Source organism: Ovis aries, chromosome 13 (genome assembly GCF_016772045.2).
Source record: "Ovis aries strain OAR_USU_Benz2616 breed Rambouillet chromosome 13, ARS-UI_Ramb_v3.0, whole genome shotgun sequence".
Lineage (NCBI taxonomy): Eukaryota > Metazoa > Chordata > Mammalia > Artiodactyla > Bovidae > Ovis > Ovis aries.
This window is the reverse complement of record NC_056066.1, coordinates 58,416,145-58,438,442: the sequence shown is the minus strand read 5'-3', so window position 1 is coordinate 58,438,442 and position 22,298 is coordinate 58,416,145. Positions and strand designations below refer to the sequence as shown.

The 22,298-nt window shown below is 58.5% G+C and overlaps 1 protein-coding gene across 3 annotated transcripts in view; it reads left to right on the top strand.

The window, feature by feature from the left end:
• The first annotated feature begins 3,420 nt into the window (after positions 1-3,420).
• The window catches only part of RBM38 (RNA binding motif protein 38), a 36,581-nt gene continuing 17,703 nt past the window's right edge, over positions 3,421-22,298 (top strand). For 2 of the 3 annotated variants that reach the window (XM_060396987.1, XM_042229940.2), the window contains exons 1-3: positions 3,421-3,840; positions 4,604-4,727; positions 5,204-5,258. In XM_060396987.1, the coding sequence (XP_060252970.1) occupies positions 3,604-3,840; positions 4,604-4,727; positions 5,204-5,258 (416 nt within the window). In that variant the 5' untranslated portion in view covers positions 3,421-3,603. Of the gene's footprint in view, positions 3,841-4,603; positions 4,728-5,203; positions 5,259-17,468; positions 19,036-22,298 lie in introns of those variants that run through there. The other variant, XM_004023341.5, reaches the window with a different exon arrangement.

Genomic DNA, 22,298 nt, shown 5'->3' with positions numbered 1-22,298 from the left:
ACGTGTTGGGAGAAGGGGGTGACACGTGGGGACATGGGGCCACTCGACGGGCGGAGAGATTGGTGACGCAGAAACCTAGGGACCGGAGGATAAAAACTGAATGAACCATGGCTGGGCATCCGAATTTTAAAGAAAAAGATGTCCCATGCCCTCTTCCGGGCAGGGCGGGAGCGCTAGGGGCTCGCAGCGATCCTGCCGGACACGGGCAGAAAACGTCGGGCACGGGTCCTGCGCGCTCTGCCTTTCTAACCCCGTATTCCCGCCCAGGGCGGCCGACCACCCGGGGTCTGAACCCTACAGATGCCGCGGCGTCAGCACGTGCTCAGCAGACGCCGGCCGCCCAGGGCGCAGCCTCACTCCCTGCGGCGCCCCTCCCCGCGCTGCTGCTCGGTCGGTAGGGGCGCGGAGTGGGCGGGGCGGGACCGGCCCGGGCGGTGCTGGGACTTGTAGGACTTGTAGGCTTGGCCCCCCGCGCTCTGCTCCCGCCGCCTAGAGGCCCAATCACGGAAGGGGAAACTGAGGCCGGCTGAAGGCATCCAACGTGTCCAAGATCGCGCGGCTGCAAGATGGCCGCCTTCCCTGGCCCATCAAGTGTAGATGACACTTTAGCAAAGTTTTGCAAGGGCGCGCTGAGAGTCCTTTCTCTAGTGGAGAGCTCTCCTCTGCTCTTTCCTTCTACCATGCATTCATTCACTCAACAAACCTTTCCTCGGGGACTTCTGCTTGCCAGACCGTACAGTTTGAGGAAAACATCCAAGGTCCCACCTCGCAGGGGCGAGAGAGAACTTAAATCCGCGAATAGGGGACCAGGGTTTGGGGAGGTGAAAAGTGCAATGAAGGGATAAGAGCAGGCTAAAGGGCAGGTGGTGTGACACAGCCCTGAGGCAGGAGTGGGCCTGGGGAGCTGGAGGAAACACCGAGGACAAGACGAGAAATAAGGGGAGTCAGAAAAGTGTGTCCCCAGGGGACTCCGTGAAGACTCAGGGCTCCATTCCCAGCGTCAGGGGCCTGAAGCGGGCCTCTTGTGGGAAGCAAGGATTAGAACAGTGGGTGCCTGGGGGAGAGTGGGATTAAGGAGTCGGGGGCTTCGGGCACAGCTGGTCTGGGCCTGGGGTCAAATATAGCCTGACAGAGAATGTACTGGATAATCGCAAGACTAGTTAAACACCTCGCCTGCCTTCCTGTGCCCCTCAACCCCACTTTGAGCAGTGTCAACTTAAAAAAAGGTGCACAGCTAGAAGCTGAGGATTGTATTTTATTCAGTGGGCTTTATGCAGACTCAGACCCTGGAAGCAGTCTCTAGGATAGCCCAGAGGGAGTGCTCCTAAGTGTGAGAGAGCGTTGCTAAGTGGTAAAGGAGGGGCCAGGATACAGGGAGTTTTTGTAACAAAAACCCCAAAGTCGAACATCAAAGGATTCTTGTGAATTAAAGAAAAACCAGACAAGTTAATGAATTTAGCACATTTGTATGCATGCAAAGATGCAAGAGTCTGGGCTCCTAGAAATCATTCCTTTGATGTGCACCTTAACCATCTAGGATCAGTATCCTGTCCCCGGGGCACTCCCCCCGCCCAACCTGAATCCCCTCAGGGTGTAGTCAGGTGGCTACAGTGGCTGATGGCTTAATGTCCACTGCACAGGACATCACGATGCTGGTGCCTGGACATACGGAGGGTTTGAGACCCTCAGGGCCTGGCTCTGCGTAGCTGTGTGACTCACTGCTGGGGGATGCTGGTGCTGGGGCCTTGGGTTCAGTGCTCTGGTCAGACAGGAAGTTCCTAGTAACTTTGAACAAGCGGCCTTGACAATTCTGAAGCAGGTCTTGCTACAGAGTCCCAGCGGTGGGCCCTATGGTTGGGGAAGGGACAAAGAGAATGGCACTGCCCTTTCTGTTTGCTTCCCCCCAGATGTTGCCAACAGAGGGATGAATCCCGAGCCCCGAGATGGACTTCTGATGAGGCCAGAATTACTTCCCCTGCCCAGTCACTTTATCAGAGGGGCTTCAGGGACCACTCTGGCCATTCCTGGATGGCAGTGCCCTGATTTATTTCCTAATGGGTAATATATTGTATAGTTAAAAATCAGAGACATTACTTTGCTGACAAAGGCCTGTCTAGTCAAAGCTATAGTTTTTCCAGTAAGTCACGTATGGATGGGAGAGAGTTGGGACTATAAAGAAAGCTGAGTGCCAAAGAATTGATGCTTTTGAACTGTGGTGTTGGAGAAGACTCTTGAGAGTCCCTTGGGCTGCAAGGAGATCGAACCAGTCAAGCCTGAAGGAAATCAGTCCTGAATATTCCTTGGGAGGACTGATGCTGAAGCTGAAACTCCAGTACTTTGGCTATCTGATGCAAAGAACTGACTCATTGGAAAAGACTGATGCTGGGAAAGAGCAAAGGCAGGAGGAAAAGGGGACGACACAGGATGAGATGGTTGGATGGCATCACCGACTCAATGGACATGAGTTTGAGCAAGTTCTGGGAGTTGGTGATGGACAGGGAAGCCCAGCATGCTGCAGTCGATGGGGTTGCAAAGAGTCGGACACGACTGAGCAACTGAACTGAACCCGTTTATTTGTCTTGTTCATAGCGGCTTGGTGGGGCTAGAGTGTGTTCTGTGCATTTCTGCATCCCCCACACCCTAATAAATATTCCTCGAATCAATTATATTCGTGTATATAGATCACACACCCACACTCTAAAATTCCTCGAACTAATTATATTCATGTATATAGACCACAGACACACACACACGCATGCACGCATACACACATACATTCTCAACAAACGGGGCTTCCCAGGTGGCTCTAGTGGTAAAGAACCTGCCTGCCGGTGCAGAAGACATAAGAGATGAGGGTACAGTCTGTGGATTGAAAAGATCTCCTGGAGGAGGGCATGGCAACCCACTCCAGTATTCTTGCCTAGAGAATTCCAAGGACAGAGGAACCTGGCAGGGTATAGTCCGTGGCGGTCACAAAGACTGGGACACTACTGAAACTACTTAGCACCTGCGCGTAAAGACAAAAATCATTTCACCTTCAATACGTTGTTGTACTGGAGGCAGCACTGGGAGAAACGCCGACTCACTAAACACGATCTGAATCGTGTACATCTGGTTCGCTAGATTGTGATCTATACGAGGAGAGGGGCCTGGAACCCAGCGAGCACGGAACAGGTGCCCTAGAAAACCCGGATGTTCCCCCTCCGCAAGTGCGCGCCCTGCTCCAAGTGCTTCCCCACCGCACGTGGGACGCGGTGGGGCAGGACCTGGACTACGCTTCCCGGCGCTCCTCGCGCGCCCGGGGCGGGGCGGGGCTGAGGCTGGGGGCGGGGCCGGCTTTATAGGGAGGGGCCTGGGCGGGCCGGGGGCGGGGCCAGGGCGGGGCCGACTACAAAGCCCGCGGGGCAGGCGCTGAGGCGCAGGGTGCCCGCAACGCCGGCTGGAGCGCAGCGCAGCGCAGTGAGGCGCGCACGGCGGGAGCGGCCCGCGCGTGGACGGGCCTGGCGGCTAGACCGGCGCCCCTGCTGCCCCGCTCGCCCCCCCACCGCCCTCAATGAGCGCAGCCCCACGCGGCCCGGGTCCGTAGGCGGCGGGGCGCCCCCCATGCTGCTGCAGCCCGCGCCGTGCGCCCCGAGCGCGGGCTTCTCGCGGCCCCCGGCCGCCCCCGGCGCCATGCACGGCTCGCAGAAGGACACCACGTTCACCAAGATTTTCGTGGGCGGCCTGCCCTACCATACCACCGACGCCTCGCTCAGGAAGTACTTCGAGGGCTTCGGGGACATCGAGGAGGCCGTGGTCATCACCGACCGCCAGACGGGCAAGTCTCGCGGATACGGCTTCGTAAGTGGCCCCGCGGCCGGACGCTCCCGCCCCGCACTTATCGCGGCCGGGGCGCTGAGTCAAGCGGCGGGCGCACGCCAGCCCCGGGCGCCTCCCGCCGGCTCGGCACCTGCTGACCGTTCTCGGGCTGCAGCCGGTCCTGACCCCGTCTCCCTGCCCCCACGCCACGCCGGCTTTAAAAGGGAGAGCCGCTCTGTTCAATTAGAACTCTTCTAAGTTTGTGGAGAGGTTTTGGGGACAGCCGGCTACTTTTCGGCACTTCCTGGAGCAACAGGCGAGCGAGGAACAGGGCTTCACCCTGGGGCACCTAGGAGCCTTTGAGCAACCCGTGTTTTATTTTCCAGCAACTCCCAGACACCCCAAACAACCTGAGTCGGTTGAAGAGTCGGCCTGAAGACACTTCTCTTACTCCTTTTCTAACTAGGGTGTCCCCAAACCCCTCCCGTGAGGAAACTGGTGGTCCCCACGGGCCGGGTAGGCCAGGCCAGGACCCCTCCCTCCCTTCGGGTTTCGCTGTCGTCCCCGGGGATTGTTTTTGCCCTTCAAGGCCGCGTTTCTTAGCGCTTGAACTCGGAGGGAGGAGCTGGGGTCCAAGGGCAGCTTTGGGGTGGGGGCCCTAGGCTGGACGGGGGCTGGGCGGATGCCTTGGGTAGCGGGCACCTGGAGTCAGGAGAAGTGAATGCCGGGGTGCCTGGGCTCTAGAGCCCACTCTCTGCTTCCCCCACCTTCTGGGGAAGCCCCTGATGCCTCTGTGCTCTTCCAGGTGACCATGGCCGACCGGGCAGCCGCAGAGAGGGCTTGCAAAGACCCTAACCCCAACATCGATGGTCGCAAGGCGAACGTGAACTTGGCCTATCTGGGTGCCAAGCCGCGCAGCCTCCAGACGGGTGAGAGTCCCTGCTTTCCTGTGCTTCTGGTTGCTATATTCAGCCTTGGTATCTGCGGGGTGGAAGAGGCGGCCCCCCCTCACCCTGCCCTGCTCCAGGAGTAGCAGTCGGCTGTCATGTGCTCCAAGAGAGCCGTCACAGGGCAGTCATCCCCCAGCTCCCAGCTCGGAAGTCGAACCCCTTCCTCCAGCAGCATGTGCCAGTGGGACAGGGCGAGGAGGGCAGGTCACCCGCTTGTCAGCTGTCCTCACCGGAGGGAGGAAGTGGGTCCCAGAGCTGGAGCTCGGGAGGACGCTAGCCCAGCGGCTGCTGCCCCTCAGCTCTGTGGGCCCCCGTTTGCTGGGAGTTCTGGGGTTCAGGTGGAGGTGTCCAGGAGGGGAGAGGAAGCTGTTTACCCCTTTAGATTAGAGGTGGAGGGCTGTAGGGGTCTTCCCTTGGTGAGGCTGGGCCCCTCCCTAACTGGTCTCTCATTTTAGGCTTTGCCATCAGCGTGCAGCAGGTGCCCCCTACTTTGATCCAGCGGACTTACGGGTGAGTGGACGTGGTCGGCTGGGGCTGGGGGGCGCACAGCCCTTGGAGACTAGGTCAGGGCACTGTGGGCTTCCTGGGTCTCCCCGTGCAGGTGGCCTTCGGTCTGAGGGAGCCTCTCACCCCAGGACCGCTGACCCCCCTGCATTGGTGGCACTGTCTGCAGCTCCCTTTCTCTATCTGAGACCCGTCACTTGCTCCAGTCTTTCAGAAGCGTGATCATGTTGTGGGAGTGGGAGGGGTTCAGCTGGGAGAGAAGGCAGATTGCATTTCTCTGCCCCCGGCGAAGGCCACACTGAAGAGAGACGGGGAACATGCACTCTGGAGCCGGAGGGCTTGAATTCAGGTCCTGGCTTCCCCTTATTGGTTGTGTGCCTCAGGTTCCTCACCTGTAAAATGGGATAGTGATAGCCCTTCTGAGTTCTGTGGGTGGAGGCCAGGAAGGTAGGTGAGCATGCTGGAAGTGTTTGCCGACCAGGAGCTGGGCCAGGCTCTTCTGAGGGCGCCTCTCTGACCTGCTCCAGTGCCCAACAGATGGCGGCAGCAGGTCACTGCCAACCGGTCCAGTGTTTGTGAGGCTGCAGCAGGTGAGCTGGGATTAGGGCCAGATGTCTCCGCCCAAGTGGGCTCAGCCTGTGGGCCTTTTGTCTAAGTGCTTTGGAGTAGCGTGTCCCACCCTCCTCCACCCAAAAGGGCCTTCTCTTTTGTTTTTTAAAGCATCTAATAAGGCTTGGCAGCTGTTTGGGAAAGGACACAGACTTCAGATGCGCAAAGGAGCCTGCCGTACTGGCCGACTTCTCAGCCCCGTGATTGATGTCGGCTGTGCCCTGGTGTGGGGAATGTGCTGATTACTATGGGGGGTTTGTGTTGGGGGGCCATTTATAGAACAGGCAGCCCCTTTTAGGATGGTAGAACTTCTTAAGCTTATCAGAGATCAGATTCCAGGCCCTGTGTTTTGTGTTGAAAGTTACAAGTATGTGTGTGTGTGTATCTGCCCCAGAGACTTGATTTGATTGCTCACCTGGCTCACTGGGGTGTTGTGGACCAGGCTTTGGAGCAGGTTGGGAGCTGGGCTTTGGTGGCCTGGGCAGGTTGGCCATGATTCGAGTCTCCTTGCCCTGACAGGCAGTCTCTGCGGCTGTCCAGTGCCTCCCCGTTGTGGGTCAGAGACTGTGTGTGAGCCCAGTGCCTTGTGTGTCCTCCTGGGAGGAAGCCTGGAGGGCAGCCGGGAGCAGGGGGCTCTGGTTTCCTTCCCACTCTGGGATCTGCTTCATCTATGTCTGTAGGCGTCTTTGAAGGTGTTTGGGGACACCCCCATCTTCCTGCTGTCACCCAGGTTCTTCCTGTTTGGGTTCAGGCCACACGGGGAGGGCGTTCCTCACTTTTCACAGTCCTGGTTCTGTTTCCTGGGGCAGGGGCTGGGACAGGAGCTAGCACTGAGATCCGGGTGTGAGCTTTGAGCACACGCAGCTCTCCTCTGCTTAAAATGCCTCCGTGGCTTTCCGCTCGGGCCTGAGCTCTGTTCTGACCCATTACAGCTGCTTGTGGGACTGTATCAGAGTCCTGATATCTGGGACTCGAGCCTGTGGACCTGGGTTCAAATCCTGGCTTTGTCACTTTACCAGTGAGGTCCTCCTTGAAAAGTGATGTCTCCTCCTCCTGAGCCTTCCATTTCCTCATCTGGAAAATGAGAATAATAACCACAGAAGGCAGTGCCGGCTCACGGGGCTAGGTGCTCCACACCCTTGTGGCACTTCTCTGAGGCTGGGACGGACATCATCCCTCCCTCGTAGGTGTGGAAACGGGCGAAGAGAGGTTAAAAACAGTTAATGACCCATCCAGGGTGGCTGAAGTGAGGGGACTTGAACCTCCACAAGCTGGCTCTGGCCCCGTGCTCTCAGCCTCTGCTCTCTGGGGTGGGAGGTGGGAAGGGTGCCCAGACGGTTTCCCCCACGGTCCTCAGAGTGTCGCCCATGGGAGGGTGGTCAGGGGTCACTCAGATTTCACTGCCACGTGCTCCTGAGTGCTGGGGACAATGTTTTGTAACTGAATCTGCTGGCCGGCCATTTAAGACCCATGACGATGCAGAGGCTCTATTTGCTGGTTGCCAAGGGGTGGAAGGACAGTCGACAAACAGGGACAAGGGGTCGGAGGGACAGTCCAGCTGTGCCTTTTCCAGCGGCTGGTGGATGGTCGCCTCCCACCAGGCCGCACTGAGACCCAGGGGCAGGAGGGGCCTCGGCCAGGCTTTCGGGGTCAGCTGTCTCCTCCCAGCGCCCGCCCGCCTGGCTGGAGACTTGGGCCGTCAGCGTCCCTTTTGTCTTTACAAACAATTGGGCCCGGGAGCCCGGTCGGGCCTGACTCAGCGGTCAGTTGTGTCAGCTCCAGGCTGGCAGGGAGGCCTGGGCAGCCCAGGGTTTGTGAACCCGTTAACCCCTCTCCTGCCCGGCGGAACTTTCCCTAGGCTTTCCCACCTCACTCCTGTGCCCAGAGCAGCTCCAAAGACCCCAGACCCCCAACTCCCGGGCTCGGCCACTGCGGAATCCTCGCCTGGCTGGGTCATAAATGTTGGGGTGGGAAGATTTGCCAAAGGACTATGACGTTCTGTTTTCTGCTTGGGTTCCTCCTCCCCGGTTTATCTTTTCTTCAGGAACAGGGTCTTTCAGGGTCTACCTTGAGTGGGACATTTCCGTCACATTCATGACGGCTGAGGCTTGGGTCTGGAGAAGACTTCTTTGGGAGGGGGCAGGTGGCCGGTCTCAGGGGGAGACAACTACAGCCAGAGACCACCCTGCCGAGCGGCCCACCGGGTGGGACAGTCAGCAGCCTACAGGCACGGGTCCAGGCAGAGCGTTGGGTCTGGCTCGGAAGGGGCTTCTCGGCTGGTGTCAGCGCTGTCTGACAGCCAGCTGTCTGTCCAGGCTGGGCCTGAGGCCGGTAGGAGCTAAGGTGTGTCCTGGACCCAACTACGCTGGGAGCCTCTCCTTGGGGTAGTTTTGAAGGGTTACCTGCTTCTCTAGGCTCATCTCCCCCGACCCCAGCTTCTTAAGGGGGACTCACTGTGGGCTTCATACCTGTCCACCATGAGCCCCACTCAGTGCTGGGAGCAAGCCAAGCCCTCGGGCCCAGATGACAGGACAGGGTCCGATGGCCAATGGGTATCAGTCAGGCTTCGTGCCAGAGCGAGGCCCTGGGAGCCTGACCAGGCTCGGGGTCAGGCCCACCCCCTTCTCCCCTTCTGCAGGGTGGGGATCGTGTCAGTGCCACCTCGCAGGGCTGAGTGGGGATGGGCCTGCGCCTGCATGCAGAGCCGTGCGATGAGGGCCTGGCCCACGGAAAGACGGGTGCACAGTGACTCATCTCACAGCGGCTCGGCCACAGTCTGTTGCCCCTTCCACCTGTGCAGGTGCTGGGTGCGGGGAAACTTGCCAGAGCTGAACGTGCATGGCACAGGCACTGGAGCCTGAGTCGGGGGCTCCAGCACCCTCCCTCCTTCCCCGAGGCCCCAGCACCGCTGTCTGGCCAGCTCTCGGACAAGTCAGAGCCAGAACCCACAGAACTGACCAGAGCCCAGGATCTCCTCCCTCGGCACCTGCACACTCCATTTGGCTGAAGGTTTCCGGGCCCCTTCTCTGTCTCTGTGACGGTCCCCAGTGCCCCGGTTGAGACCTGCTGCCCTTGTTGTCATCAGGTCGTGGGTACCTTCCCAGCCAGGGGGCCGCGGGGGGGCCACAGGGTGATAGGAAGATGTCTGTTTCTCAGTAGCATGGAGCACACGGGACTGGGCAGAAGGGAATGAGCTGTTCCCAAATGCTTTGTTCCTCAAGTATTTATTGAACACGTGCTGGATACTTTGAAAGATGTGGTTGGTTCTCCGTCTCACTTTCTGGCAGGGATGCTAGACCATTAGAAATCCGTCTGCACATGTGATGGGTACAGCTGGACAGAGCAGCTGGCTGGCAGGGGGCCTCGTGGGGGCAGGACAGGCCTGTGTCATGATGTAAGGGTAGGGAGGGTGCTCTGCGAGTATGACAGTCATAGACTTGCACCCTAGGACACCCCCAGATGGTGAAATCAGAGCAGGGCCGGGAGCCAGCTAAGAGCAGCATGCCTGCTATGGACTCTTGGGCTTGGTGGCATGTTGTGTTGTGAGACATCACCACTGGGGACACTGCAGGGGGCCTCCTGTACTATACCTGGAGAGCCTTGTTAGCTCATGATATGACATAAATAAAGCCAGGAGTAGTTGTAGTGCCTAGAATGGGGGTCAGCACCTGGGCCGGGGGCAGGGGGTGGGGGCCAGCACCTTGGAGGTGTGGCAGGAAGTGAGGTCAGAATGGAGGCTTTGCGGGGGGGCAGAGAGGAAGCCTGTACCTTCCCTGTGTAGCATCACATGGCTTGTTTTTACTTTCAGGGTGTCTGGGGTGGTCCTGCCCCTCCCCACCCCGTTGCTTCCTGTTTGGCTCTCACTGGAGCGAGGCGTGGGCCGGCGCGTGGCCCTCCCCGCGGGTGCCCGTGCGCACCTGTTGTTTGTCGCTGTCTGCTGTAACAGACACCGGCCTCCGGGTGGTTCTTGGGTTCTCGTCCAAGGGCGAGCTCCCCGCCAGCCGCCCTGGCAGGAGGGACCCTGTACTGAGGGCTGCAGGGCAGAGGCCTGACCACGCTCAGGCTGATGCGGGCATCCTGGACCCATGGGTGGGTAGGAGTGTAGGAGGGGGGGCTCCCAGATGGGCCAGGCCCTTCACGCTGCAGCGGGAGGAGGCCGTGTGAGGAGCCTGGGAGCCCCATGACTTGCCTGGGTGACCCCTTGTTCTTGTGATGACCTTTCGTCTTCAAGTCTCCATTTCCCCAGCTACTGCGTGGATATGATGAGCACTCTGCAGAGTGCTGGGGGGTCACCTGGATCATTCTTCCGACCCCTCCCACGTCGAGGGTGGGGAGGAAGCCCTGCTCTCATTCATTCAGTTTGTTCAAAGGACGTATGCCGATTTGTGGCAGCTTGGGATGAAGGGAGCCCTGGTCCTGCTTGTGATTACAGGACTTTGGCAGAGGTGGTGACTGGTGCTCCTGGGGGGAAGGGAGCAGCCCATGGGAGGCTGGTATGACTGGTGGGAGGAAGTGGGAGATTGAGGGGAGTCACGGACCCAGCAGGGTGGCCTCAGCTCACGTAGGGCCTTAGTGGTCCAGTGGGGGCGTTTGGATTTTACTCTGAGTCATGTGGGGCTTCTGTGGGCCCTGAACATGTGAGAGCCGAGTCACTTGCATCTTTAGAGCCTCTCTGGCTGCCGGGTGGGCCTGAGCCCCTGGGGGCATGGTGGCTGCCTGGACCAGCACAGGGGTGTGGAGTTGTGGGATTCTGTGTACATTTAAAGAACGTGCGAAAGAAGGGAGTCCAAGAGGATTCCAGAACATTGGGCCTGAGCTCACGGCAGTTCGATTGGCCTTGGCAGTGAGGGAGGCTGCAGTCTGGGGGGAAGGGCCGGTGTTTGGGTTTGGACAGGTTCCGGTGGTGAGGCCAAGTCAGGGCCTGGCACTGCCCCACGGGGGATGCATCGCACCTGCTCTGATCCAGTGGCCCCAGAGAGCCTGGAGGCCCCCTTCTGGGAAGTCCTAGGGGGGCCCTCCCTGGCCTAAGAATCCTGAGTTGTACCCCAGCAGCTGCCGACTTCTCCGGCCTATCAGGCCAAACCTCCAGAGAACAGAAAAAGTGAAATGGGCTCATTTGCCTTTTTTATTTTTATTTTCGAGGGTGACCGTGCGTTCACAGAGTAAGCGCTTGGGACGGCAACCCATCCCTTTGCGCTGGGAGTTTCACTCTGAGTGTGTGGGGTATGAGGCCGTCTGTCTCCTGGCGCCAGCTCCCTCAGCTGCCCCCCTCCACCCCCACCTGCCCAGGAGTCCCCAGACGCTGCTGATCAGACCCCTAGACTTCTGCCTCCAGTGGTCCCAGGGAGGCTCTATTGCTCTCTGTGTCACCCTTGGTTTACAGACAGGGAAACAGGCCTGAGAGGGCCGAGGGACTGGGGCAGTCGTGGCCGAGATCTAGACTCGGGGTTCTCAGTCCTACACCCCGGTCTCCATTGGCCCAAGACAGCTGGGTCGCTCCTGGCTGGGAACTGCTCACCCTGGGCGTGTGGGTCCAGGCAGAGATCTCTGCCATCGCCCTTTCAGCAGGGGCTGCTCAACCTGAGCACGTGCCCCTCCAGGATGGCCTGGCCTTTTGAGCCTGGCTGGCTGTAGCCCCCTCCACTTCCCACAGTCTGGGGTTTTGTGGGTTTGTTTTGCCCAAGTCCTGGCCTAGGCGTTGGGTCACCTGATTTTTAGGTTCTGACCCACTAACTGTCCTGCTTGCTGGTTTGCTTTTCCCTCCGGGTCTCTGGTCTGCCCTCCGTGGGGCTGGGCTGGGAGGGCCTTCTGTCTGTCCTGGCTGGGTGGGATGTTCTTGCCCTTCCTCAGGCTCTAGGAGGAGGGGTCATTGGTGCTGCTGAGGTCCCTGGGGGTACGGAAAGAGGGCAGCCCCAGCCCCCAGGACAGTACTGAGGCTGACAGGTGCAGAGTCAGACTTGAACGGAGGCTGTGGTTCTTGCCTCCCTAGGGTTCATGGCTGTGAGTTGCCGAGCAAAGCTGTGCTGGCCCCAATGGCCATTCCAGGTCGGGCTGCTGCTTCTGCTGCCTTCCGAGGGCCGAGACTCCCAGCTCAGAAAGCAGCGGGGCCCTGGAGGAAGCCCCTTTTGCACCCAGTGCCAGCAAGGCCCTTGGCTCTCGGCTGGTGCGGGCTCGGTGCTGGGGACTGAGCGGTCCAGGCCATGTCCCTGCCCTCGGGAAGACAGGTGGATGACAGAGTGGTTTGAGGCTGTAGGAAGGAAGTATGGCCAGCGGTGGGCAGGAGGTGAGGGGGTGGTGGTCAGGGAAGGCCTCTGTGGAGGTGCTTGAGCTGTGGGAAGGAGCCTGCCAGCAGCGGAACAGTAGGTGCAAAGGCCCTGTGCACAGAGAAGCATGTCCAGTCTTGGGACAGAACGTGCCAAGTCTGCGCCCTCTTCAGAAGCCTGTAGATGGAGCGCGTGGAGGCCAGCGGCAGCTGACCTTTCTGAGGAGCAGGTGGGGCGCCGAGGAACCCGCTGGGCACACGCACCCTGTGTCCTGGTGCCAGGTGTCCGAGATGCCCCCCTTTTGTGGTGTGTAGGCCTGGGAGGGATCCAGAGGGCTATGCTCAGACGGGGCCAGCCACTGGTTTGGCTGGGTTTTCCTTCTCACTGGAGATTCTGGTGGGTGCGTATATGTGTGTGTGTTTGTTCCTTCCTGAGTGTTTGTGTTCATGTGCCAGCTCGGCTCCTCGGCTCCCACCTGGCCTCCTCCCCAGCCCCCTGTGTGGGTTTCTGGTTGGGACAGTGGTTAGGACTCCTTGTATCAGCCTTTTGCCTTGTAGTTTACAGCCCGTCTTGACCTCAGCATGATGCTGGTGAATTCTTTGTAGGGGGACCGTCCTGTGTGCTGTGGAATGTTAGCAGTGTCCCCAGCCTCCACCAGTGGCACTCCCTACCTGCCAGGTGACAGCCAGAAATGTCACATTCATGCAGAGTGGCCCCTGGGGTGAAGTCACTGCGGCTGAGAAATGCTGGTCTGGTAGAGGATCTCTGCTCTCAAGCCCTGAGGTCAGCTTCTGCCAGACCCGTTTTAAAGATGGGAAAACTGAGGCTTATGGAAGCTCTGTAACTTGAATGCAGATCTGAGGGGCCCAGCCCCCTGTTGGGGGGAGCTTCATAGCTTCCTCCCCCTTGACTCTGCAGGGCTTGCACAGCGGCAGAGCCCTGCTCTTGTCTCCTGGCTGTGTGACTGCCAGTCCCTTGGCCTCTTGGGGCCTAAGTTTTCCTGAGAAATGGGGCAACATCAGCACCTATTTTCTGGCTGTGAAATGCTTCATATGTTATCTTTGGCTTTTCACAGAGTGAACGGTGGGACAGGGTGCTTGAGGGACACAGATGAACAGATGGAGACTCACAGTGTCCCTGCAGGCCAGGAAGTGGGAACCCCCCTTCCTCCTACCCTGAAGCTTACTCACCCACCATGTCTGAGCATCCCCAGCAGGCTCACGGTGGTCCTCACGGTGCCGAGTGTCGGAAACCTGGTGAGCATGCTGGCTCTCCTGGCTGGCATCCTTGCGGCAGGCATGGCCAGAATCCTGCCATTTCCGCGCCCTGGGTACGTCTCCTGCGCGGACAGCTTGTGCCTGGTCTGGGTGGTACTTCTGCGGTGCAGCGTCCACCTGCATCCCCGGGGGCCTGTCGGATGCAGGTTCCCAGACCCCATCAGACTTGGCTGTCTGCTCTCTGAAGCGGGGGTGTCCTTGCCTGTGTTGGGAGAAGTTCTGGGCTCAAAACTTCCAGAACCTCACCCTCAGGAATGTGCTGGGGTTTCTGGAGCACTGCACCGAGATCTGCTCCCTCACGTCACCACTGCCTTCTCTTTAGGGAGGGGACTGGACAGCTGGGGCTCCTCTTTTTTTTTTTTAATAATTAGACTGAAAATAAAAGTGCTCCATGAAGGTGAAAAGAAAGTGTCTGTCACATAGTGGATACCCAAGAAATAGACACAGAATATTGACCAGGTATTAGTTCCTTGCTTGTTTTACTTTTTTCCTGCCTGGTTTTTTAAATATATGATAGCTTTTAAAATTATCACAATCTTGTGAAATAGATGGCACTGTTTCCATTGTTACCAATTTATTAAATTATCAAATTATTAAGTTATTAAGCTGAGACCCAAAAGGCAAACTCATATGCTTCGTATCACATACCCTTTTAAATAAGGGACAATGTGTTTGCTCTGGATTCTCAAGTCCTCATATACTTCTGTGTAAATACTTAAGTGATTTCCTGTGGGCAGACTGGATATCAAGAAATGGAACTGTTGGTGTGGCCCCTCTTCTCTCTTGGTGTCAGCACCAAATGCCCAGCCCCTTCCCCATCCGTGGGCCTGGGCAAGGTGCCAGGCAGAGCCTCCACCACTCATGTGAGGTCCAGTGGGGGAGATGGACCAGGAGCTCAGGCTCCAAGCAGCTGCCCCCTCCTCCAAGAAGCCTCCCCTAACCACTCCCGACTCTGGTCCGCGGCTTGGCATGTTTGTGTGTCTCTCCTCCTCCTGGATTCCGAGCTCTGAAAGGCCAGGGGCTGTGTAGTCTTCTCACTGCTGTGTCCTGGCCCAGAGCACACCTACAGACAGGAGAGAAGCCTGGGGAGGCAGAGGTGGAATTCGAACCCAGGCCCTACTCCGTTCAGGGCTCTTGTTCCCACCAGAGAAGCAGGAGGGGGTGGACAGCAGAAACCTCTAATAAGGGGGAGAGAGCTTGGCCTGGGGCCAGTGTGCAGGTTCCTACAGGAAGCTGTCTGACCTCCTGACAAGCAGGAGTGGGTCGCCATGGCAACCATAGGGGTGCTGCCACCTAGGAGGGCAAATAGCAGGGATGAGGGGATCCAGTGTGAGAACTTCTTGGCCGGGGGCAACTGGGGCTGCTCTGGGACTGGCCAGGTGTGCCCAGGCTCTCACCCCTAGGGTGGGGTCTGCTGCTGTGTCCACGAGGCTGTGGTACCTGTCCCCACCTCAACTCTGCCCTCACTGGATGGTTCACCCCTGGCTCAGGATTACTTCTTGCGTGTGTGTGCTTTATTGTGGTAAGGTGTGAGGCAGTACTTAGTCACTCAATCCTGCCCAACTCTGCAACCTTGTGGACTGAAGCCCACCAGACTCCTCTGTCCATGAGATTTTCCAGGCAAGAATACTGGAGTGGGTTGTCATACCCTCCTCAAGGGGAATCTTCTTGACCCAGGAATCGAACCCACATCTCCTGTGTCTCCTGCATTGGCAGACAGGTTTTTTACTGCTGAATCACAGAGGAGCCCTGGGTAAAGTACACATAACCTAAAATCTGCCGTTTTAGGGCATTAAGCATTTTCACAAAGCTGTGTGTTCATCACCACCATCCGATTCAGAACTTCTGCGTCACCCAGGAGGAGACCACATAGCGCCCCTTCCCCTCTCCTGCTTCCTGAAGCCCCTGCACTATGACCACTTTCTCTCTGGACTCGCTTCTGTGGAGGTTTCCATGCGTGGAATTGTGCAGTCCAGAGCCTTTCACTTCTGGCTGCTTTCACCCAGCGTCGTGTCCTCAAGGTTCATCCGCATAGTGGTGGTATGTGTCAGCGTGTTACGCCTTTTTATGGCAGAATAACATTCCTTGGCATGCATACACCGCAGTGTGGAAACCCATTCATCCTTAGACGGGAGCTTGGGTTGCTTCTCCTTTGTGGCTGGTGCGAATAGTGCTTCTTATCTCTTCTGTTGCCTGTGAGTCTGTTTGCCTCATAGAGATACTCAGACCCACATGCACCAACTGCCCACCCCCCTACCCGCTCCACAGCCCCCTTCCCGGCCTTTTCTTTGCATTCAAAACATCGGGCCACATAAAGTTGCTGTCATTCAACTTCTTGGACCCGTGAAAATGGCAGTTTCATACGATTCCACCTCACCCATCCTTAGCACTGGTATAAACACACATTTGATTTTTTTAGTGAACATTATTACCGTTCGGTATAAATATAACAGTTCTGCATAAACAGCATGTCTGTTCTGTGGCCTGGTTTTCTCTCCCGGCAGCGTGGAGAGGGAGTGGCTTGAGGGTGAGATTGGACTTTGTCCTGCTGCCCCGTGGGCTGGTCTGGGGAACCCTGGGCACTGCTTTGTCCTGATGGATGACACTGGGGTTTCTCTGCTTTTTCTGTGTTCCCAGGGGGGCGGCCGGGACCCACTGAGCCCCGCCTTTTTTCAGGAGCAAGGGCTCCTGGATGCTGAGGGGCCTGGCAGGGGAGGGAACCTGGCTTCCAGGGCCCTGCTTGCTGTCCTCTAGCTGACCCAGTTTCTGGCCCTGCCACGCCTGTGGGATTCCCAGGAGGGAACATTTTCCCTTTTGCTTTCCAAGCAGCTTCTGTTTGAAATGGAAGGGTGGCAGGACAGGGTTCCCGGGCCTGTCTTACAGGTGTAGAGGCCCCGTCCTGTGTACCTCAAGCAGGTCTGAGAGGAGGATGAGGAGCTGATGCCCCGCCCTGGTGGCTTTGTGCCCACCCCTGCTGCAGACTGGCTATGGGGCTGGGCGCTGGCTGGCAGAGGAGGCACCTGCTGATACTGCCTTCCTGAGCTTCACTTTCCCCTTTGGTGATGTGCGGGATCACCCCTGTGGTGGAGGGCTGGGTGCGTGGCATGCACAGCACCCACAGTGGGCAGCCTGCCGGGTGCGACGAGTGCTAGGTGCAGGTCACAGCTCTCAGACTGACGCCCAGGGGCCACATCCCATTCCGTCTGCTCTGGTACTGTGGGTGAGGTGCCTCTGAGCCCAGTGTTTGTTGTAAACTGAGATAATTATGAGAGCCACTCTAGGGGAAGGTTCACCAGTTAGTCTAATGTGAGACGTGGCCACCGGGCTGCTGGGCCCTGTCCCTAAGGCTTGGCCGTCATCTTTGCTCTTAGTACCACCATCCAGTTATACTTCTGTTCATTGTTTTCTTCGTTCACTCAGCAAGTGAGCCCATGATGGGTGCCAAGTTCTGTGTTATCAATTCATAGGTGGCTGACGTTTTAGTCGGGGGAGACAGATGTGGGAAATAAGTAAGTTGCGCAGGTGTCACTTGGGGACGTGGCAAGATGTTGGAAGATGAGTAGGGAAGTGGGGGTGGGGACAGGGCTGGCTTCGTGGATCTGTGCCCTAGGTGATCACATGGGACTTGTGCTCGGAAGGGTTGTGCTGGGTTTGATGCACTGGTTCTGAAATTGCTAATCATTTTTAAACTCCCTCTCGCCCCCAGGTAGTCATGCTGTTGCTCCTGTCAGGAATGGATGGTGTTTGGGGTGTAGGGTGGTTTGAGGGGGGTTCCTGGAGGGGTTCACTGAGGAGATATTTTGAGTACAGACTTGAAGAAGGCCGGTGGGATCCCTGTGGGTCTCTGGGAGAGTGCTGTGCAGGTTGTGGGCGTGGCCAGTGCCACGGCCCTGTGGTGGGAGCAGCCTTATTGCTCAGACTGCACCCATTTTACAGATGAGGAAGTGGAGACACAGGAGGGTGACGCAGCATTGCCCAGCAGTCCCAGCTCCTCCACTCCACCCTGGAGCCAGCTGTGTTTCCCTGCTCTGTCACCCGACCCTGACCCTCTCTGCTTGGCCCCACAGGCTGACCCCCCACTACATCTACCCACAAGCCATCGTCCAGCCCAGCGTGGTGATCCCGGCTGCCCCGGTTCCACCTCTGTCCTCGCCTTACATCGAGTACACGCCGGCCAGCCCGGCCTATGCCCAGTACCCACCGGCCACCTATGACCAGTACCCATATGCCGCCTCGCCCGCCACAGCCGCCAGCTTCGTGGGCTACAGCTACCCGGCCGCCGTGCCCCAGGCCCTCTCGGCCGCGGCTCCCACGGGCACCACCTTCCTGCAGTACCAGCCTCCACAGCTGCAGCCTGACCGGATGCAGTGAGGCTGCCCCCGCCTGCGACCACGGCCCCGTCACTGTGGGCTGGGTGGGCACCAGCTGGGTCCAGGGGTGCACAGCCACCCCTGGGCCTCGGGGGACCCCGCAGGACCCCACCGGCACCCTGGATGGCCCAGAGACCACTGCTCTTTACACCTGGGACGTCATGTCTTGAGGGAGGACTTGAATGACCGAAAGTTAATCGAAGATCAGCCTGAATGTCACACACGCACCGTCCCCACCCTCCCATACCCTAGGAGCCCGCAGGCAGTTCCCCCAGCACCCGGCGGCGACTTCTGGACCCTCCGTAAACCCTGACCGCCCTCTGGGTCCCGTCAGAGAGGCCTTATTGCTCCAGGGAAGCCCAGGATTGCGAGGTGCATTGACTTTTGTCGCTCCATCCGCATGACTGTGAACCGCAGGTGGGGGCTCTCCCACCCCCGGAATTCCCATTGTCTACATGCTGGCCCGGGCGCACTCCGACCCCCCAGGCTCCCAGGTATGGCAGGGCCCCCGGTGACCAGCGCCTGGGGCAGCCAGCCATGGTCCTTTCCATTGAAGCACTGCGGCTTTTTCTTATCATTGTTGTTTTGCTACTAAGATGATTTCAGAGTTTCAGTCTATTTTTTCAATGGAGACTCCCATCGCCAAGAATCCGAAACCTGTTTTTTTGATTCTGAGACTTGCTTTGGTCAATGGCTCGTCCGCCTGAAGAGATATTGGTGGTGTTCTTCTGATAAGTGTCTGCCAGCCCGAGCTCCTCAGAGGTGGGCATCTTGACAGTGAGTTGTCTTAAGCTTGGCCCGCTCCCTGAGGCCATGAAGGGAGTGCTGGCTGAGGGGCTGGACCACCACATCCCTGCCGGCTGGCAGGATAGAGGCTCAGAGCACCGGGTGGTCCTCACCCCACTCCCCACCCCCATAGTGCCGCCTGCTGTATACAACCTGCGGGTTTGAGCTGAGACATGTCTGCCTGCCTTGGGAGCTCAGGGAGAGGAGGCGGCGGTTCACACACACCACGATGGGGCCTCGCCCTGGAGGAGCGGGGGAGAGATGAGGGGCGGGCGGGCTGGAAGGTTGGGGGCACTGGGGTGCTCCTTCAGACCTACCTCAGGGACGCGGGAGGCCTCGGGGCTGACGTACGTGGGCTTTGCTGCACGCCTGGTGCAGAGTCAAAGCCCAGAAAGTAAAGGTAGCTAATATTATAATAATATTTTTATTAGAATGTTCTGATTATAAAAAATAAAACTTGTTTTCTTTAAAGAAAAAATGGGTCTGTGGTTTTTTTCCCCTCAAAGGGGGCGCCTCTGACCCCCACAGCAACCAGGCTCAGCATTGTTGATGTGCTGGGAGCAGGGCCCTAGGGGCAGAGGTCAGGGGGTTGGGTAGGGTGTTGTCATTGATAGCGCCACTGGAGCCTCATGGAAGGGAAAGCTGGGCGCTGCTGGCGGAACCTGGGTGGCACCTGCTAAGAGAGCTGAGGAGCAGGTATCCAGGCCGCCCACCCTTGGGGCACTGGCAGCCAGGCACAAGTCAGGGTGGAGAAGAGATGTCTAGGGTGTGTGAGTAAGGGGGTCCCGTCTCGGGGGAGTCCCAGCCTCTTCCACCGCCCCGTCAGCCGTGGGAGATCATGGAGGCCTTCTGGAAGGAGTGTGAAGGCTGGAAAGGGAGGTTCATTTGCTCATCCCCTCAATTGCTCCCTCATTCATTCATTCATTTCAAGAAATTGTTGTATGCCAGGTCCCATGCAAAGCACTGGCAGTAGTCATAAACAAAGCATGCAGTCCTGCCCGGGGGGGTTAGAGTCTAGTAGGGGCACACAGCAAGCATGCAAAGCAGTGAGGGGGACGCAGGAAACATGCAAATACAGTGATGTCATATACCGGTCAGAATGTATTACCAGGTGATGGAGGAGGAGGCCTGGGTTCCAGGCAGAGGAGCAGCAGGTGCCAAAGCCCAGGTGGCTGGAGAGGCTGGTGAGGGGAGGCAGGGTGGCAGGTGAGCGTAGGAGGTGGCGGGGCTGAGGGGGCAGCAGAGACCAGTGAGCATGCTGTGAGCACAGTCTGGGTGGGGGGAGGGGTACAGTGCAGAGACGCCCACTGCCTGGTGAGCTCGGCACAGTGCGGTCGATGCCCTGGGGAACGGGAGGGGAGGACTGAACAGGTAGGAGGCACCAAGAGCAGCTGAAGGGAGGGGTTCCTCCTGGTGATCTGGGGAAATGAGGTGGGTGCTCCTGGTGGGGAAGCCAGTCTGAGAAGAGCTCGGAGGTCGAGGGTTGGCCTACTTCGGGACAGTCACTCTCTAGGCACCAGGCTGCTTGTCCTCCTGGACCTTTGCAGAGCTTGTACGTCTGTGCCATCTCCCCCATTTACCTCCTGCACGGTAGGCGAGCCAGTCTCCCTCTGGTCACTCTGAACTCCTCCCTCACCCTCGTGTGCAACTCCTGCTAAGCCTGTCTCTTGTCAGCCCACTCCCTGGCCCCCCCTCTGTTTCCGGCCCTGGTGCAGCATTGCCTTCCTCTCTCCTGGACCCTTGCAGTGGCCCCTTCGCTGCTTCTGCCCCTGTCCTCTGGCGGTCCATGGTCTGCATCTTACAGCCAGAGGGCCCTGTTTGACATCAGTGGGCTTCCCTGCTCCCCCAGCTCAGAACCTTCTGTGGCTCCGCATCATCCATGAGGAAAAAGCCAAAGCTGTCACCATGGTCTGGAAGGCCACACCAGAGCCCACCACAGGATCTTTGCACTTGCTGTCGAATCCTCCAGCTTTTACCTGCTGGACTCCTCCAGCTCCTAGTGCATCTTTGTCCCAGCAGCCTCCTCTGGCCCCAGTCTCAGTCCAGACAGCTGAACTGTGTCCCCTGTCTGGTGTAACCTCACCTGACCCTGTCCCACCCCCACTGGAACACTGACACCAGGGGGGCATCTGCTTTGTGTCCTGTATGTCCCCCACATGTAGTGTTGTGCCAGGCACAGCAGGGAAACTGAGGCCTGCCAGCATTTGGAACTTGATTCTGGCAGAGGACACCAGCGGGAGTTTTGGAACCATCCATCCAGGCTGGAGTGTGCTGGGCAGATCTGAGACGAGAGGAGCTGGGGCCAGGGGAGGGGTGGGGTGGACAGAGGCCAGAGCTGCCACAGTGTCCGCAGGGAACAGACAGATGATGCATGAGGAGCGTAGCGCCTGCCCAGAGCTGGGTGGCTGGGTCTGACCCCAGGTCCACTGACAACTCCACGTGCTTAGCCTTTGGCTTTGAAGTGAGATGACTTACCCTGATTCAGGGAGGTGGCTTGAGGCAGACTGGGAGCCACCTTCCCTGTGCTGTCCTGGGGTCGCCGTGGGATTGCTTTGGGTCTGTTTCAGTCCATTTGATTCTGAGATTTACGAATTCCCCCTTTCTGTGGTCTAGGTCCCCAGCCTCTGCCCAGGGAAGGGTCAAGGTTCCCGGGGTCAAATCAGGTGAGATCCTGCCAGGCAGGGTTTCCTTGTCTCACCAGGGACCCCTGATGCCCCCTCACACCTGCCCCTGCCCCTTGCCTCTCTCCCTCCATCTGGGTCTTAGTTTGCAAACACTGCAAGGGGTCATGAAGGTCACTACGGGGCTCCCAGCTCTGAGAAGACATTTGCTGCTGTTGATAAGGGCTGGGGGTGGGTGGCGAGTGCTGCCAGGGTTATCTGGAGGGCCACTCGCAGCCAGCCCATTTCCTGTCGCTATCGGCTGGTGGCAGCCTCTGGGACCAGCCTCGAGGCCTCATACACATCCTCCTGGGGGCCGGGACTGAGGGCTCTGGACAGTGGTAAACCCCAGAGAGCGAGCTTCCAGAGTCAGGTCACTTAGTGCAGGGCAGGAGCACGCTGAGGGCAGCAGGCAGTGGTCCGTGCACTTGGGATGCCCTGATGATGATTATAAACGAGGACAGTAAATACGGCTGCCGACATCCACGGGCTGACCTGGCTCGGGCGCTGTGTGCGAGCGCTTTTCCTGGATGGTTGGTTACCCACGAGGGGACACTCAGATGGCCTTTTGCACAGATGGGGAAACTGAGACACAGAAGTGGAGTCACCAAGGCCTGGGCCGCTGAGGCGTGGCGGTGGGAGGTGCTCTGCCATGGAGGCGAAGGGCCTATGCCTGATCCGGGGCCTTGGTGCCCGCTGAGGCTGGCAGGGTGAGCTCAGCCAGGTCTCTGCCTCCCTGAGCCTCACTGAGAAAGGGGCCACAACAGTCCCCCGAGACCAGGGCTCTGTCCCTGCTCTGCTACATCCCCAGCAGGCAGTGTAGTGAGAGGGGCCTCGGTGATTGGTTCAGCGTTAGGCATATAACCCAGTTCTGGATTCCTACTGGTCCTCTTGAGGGAAGGAAGCTGTCTGTCTGCTGGGGAGCCAATCTGGGAGCAGATAAGCCTGGAGCTGCTGGGGGAGGGGGAGGGGTGGGCTGGGGGAAGGGTGGGTTGGGGGAGAGGGAGGGGGAGGGGTGGGCTGGGGCGAAGGCATGGAGTGGAGAGGCAGGTCTATGTGTGCCTATGAAGAGACCACACTA